This window comes from Bison bison, unplaced genomic scaffold (genome assembly GCF_000754665.1).
Source record: "Bison bison bison isolate TAMUID 2011002044 unplaced genomic scaffold, Bison_UMD1.0 scf7180017863733, whole genome shotgun sequence".
In the NCBI taxonomy this organism is placed as follows: Eukaryota; Metazoa; Chordata; class Mammalia; order Artiodactyla; family Bovidae; genus Bison; species Bison bison.
This window is the reverse complement of record NW_011494305.1, coordinates 9,490-10,645: the sequence shown is the minus strand read 5'-3', so window position 1 is coordinate 10,645 and position 1,156 is coordinate 9,490. Positions and strand designations below refer to the sequence as shown.

The following is a 1,156-nucleotide window of genomic DNA, read 5'->3' as shown; positions in this document are numbered from 1 at the left end:
CACAGGGGCTCCTTCCTGGTCTACCCCGATGGAGATGTGTCAAGGCCTCTGGTCCGGGAGCGGCTCTGGGTCAACAGCGATTTCAACTTTGACAATGTCCTTTCAGCCATGATGGCCCTGTTCACTGTCTCCACCTTCGAAGGCTGGCCTGCGTGAGGGACAGGGCCCCAGGGATGGGCAGGGGACTGGGCGAGAGTCTCTAGTGGATTGGCTTGGGATATCCTGGGGATGGGTGGAAGGGTAACTTGAAATGTGATGAAGGTCTCTGGAGAATGAATAGAGTTTTCTGGAGACTGGTGGGTGTATCAGATGACTAAGTGGGGATCTCCTAGAAGTTGGTTGAGGGTGCTTTGGGGACCTGGGTGAGGGGGCTTCCAGGAATTGAGTAGAGATCTCTGAGGCACTAGGTGGAAGTCTAGAGAGGACTGGATACGATTTAGAGGGTACCCGGGTAGGGGTCTGGGGGGCTGGGTGGAGGTCTTGGAGGAGATGGAGCTGGAGATTCAGTGGTTTCCAGATACCTGCACAAGTCTTCATGGTATTAGTCAAAGATGTTTGGGGGGAGATGGAACAAGGAATTCAAGCTGATGGGACAGAGGACTTAGAGATCTTTGGGGGCTTGTGGGGGAGTTCTGGGGAGCTGCATAGGGACCCCAAGATGACTGGAGGAGAATTGGGCATCTGTGGGAACTTAAGGGATTTGAGGGTCCCAGAGAGCCTGATTGGGGAATTCTCTGGAGGGTTGGATGGGGATCTCTGGGTCTCTGGAGGGCTGGGCTTTGGGAGTCTTTGATGACCTGATGTGGAGGTCTCAGGTGATTAGGTCGGGGGGGGGTGGGGGATATTTGAGAAGGATATTCTGGGGTATCTAAGGTGTCTATGGGTAGGTTGTAGGAGTCTGGGATATCCCCCCACTTCCCCCCACTGGCTCCCCAGGCTGCTATACAAGGCCATTGATGCAAACGCAGAGGACAAGGGCCCCATCTACAATTACCACGTGGAGATCTCAGTGTTCTTCATTGTCTATATCATCATCATTGCATTCTTCATGATGAACATCTTTGTGGGCTTTGTCATCATCACCTTCCGAGCCCAGGGCGAGCAGGAGTACCAAGACTGTGAGCTGGATAAGAACCAGGTGACCTCTGACCCCTGA

General features: G+C 53.5%; 1 protein-coding gene across 1 annotated transcript in view; it reads left to right on the top strand.

Moving 5' to 3' along the window:
- LOC104983987 (voltage-dependent L-type calcium channel subunit alpha-1F-like) overlaps positions 1 to 1,156 on the top strand; it is a gene marked incomplete at both ends in the record, with an annotated part of 19,839 nt that overhangs the window by 9,200 nt on the left and 9,483 nt on the right. The window contains 2 exon segments of the mRNA XM_010833556.1: positions 6 to 152; positions 937 to 1,138. Of these exon segments, the coding sequence (XP_010831858.1) occupies positions 6 to 152; positions 937 to 1,138 (349 nt within the window).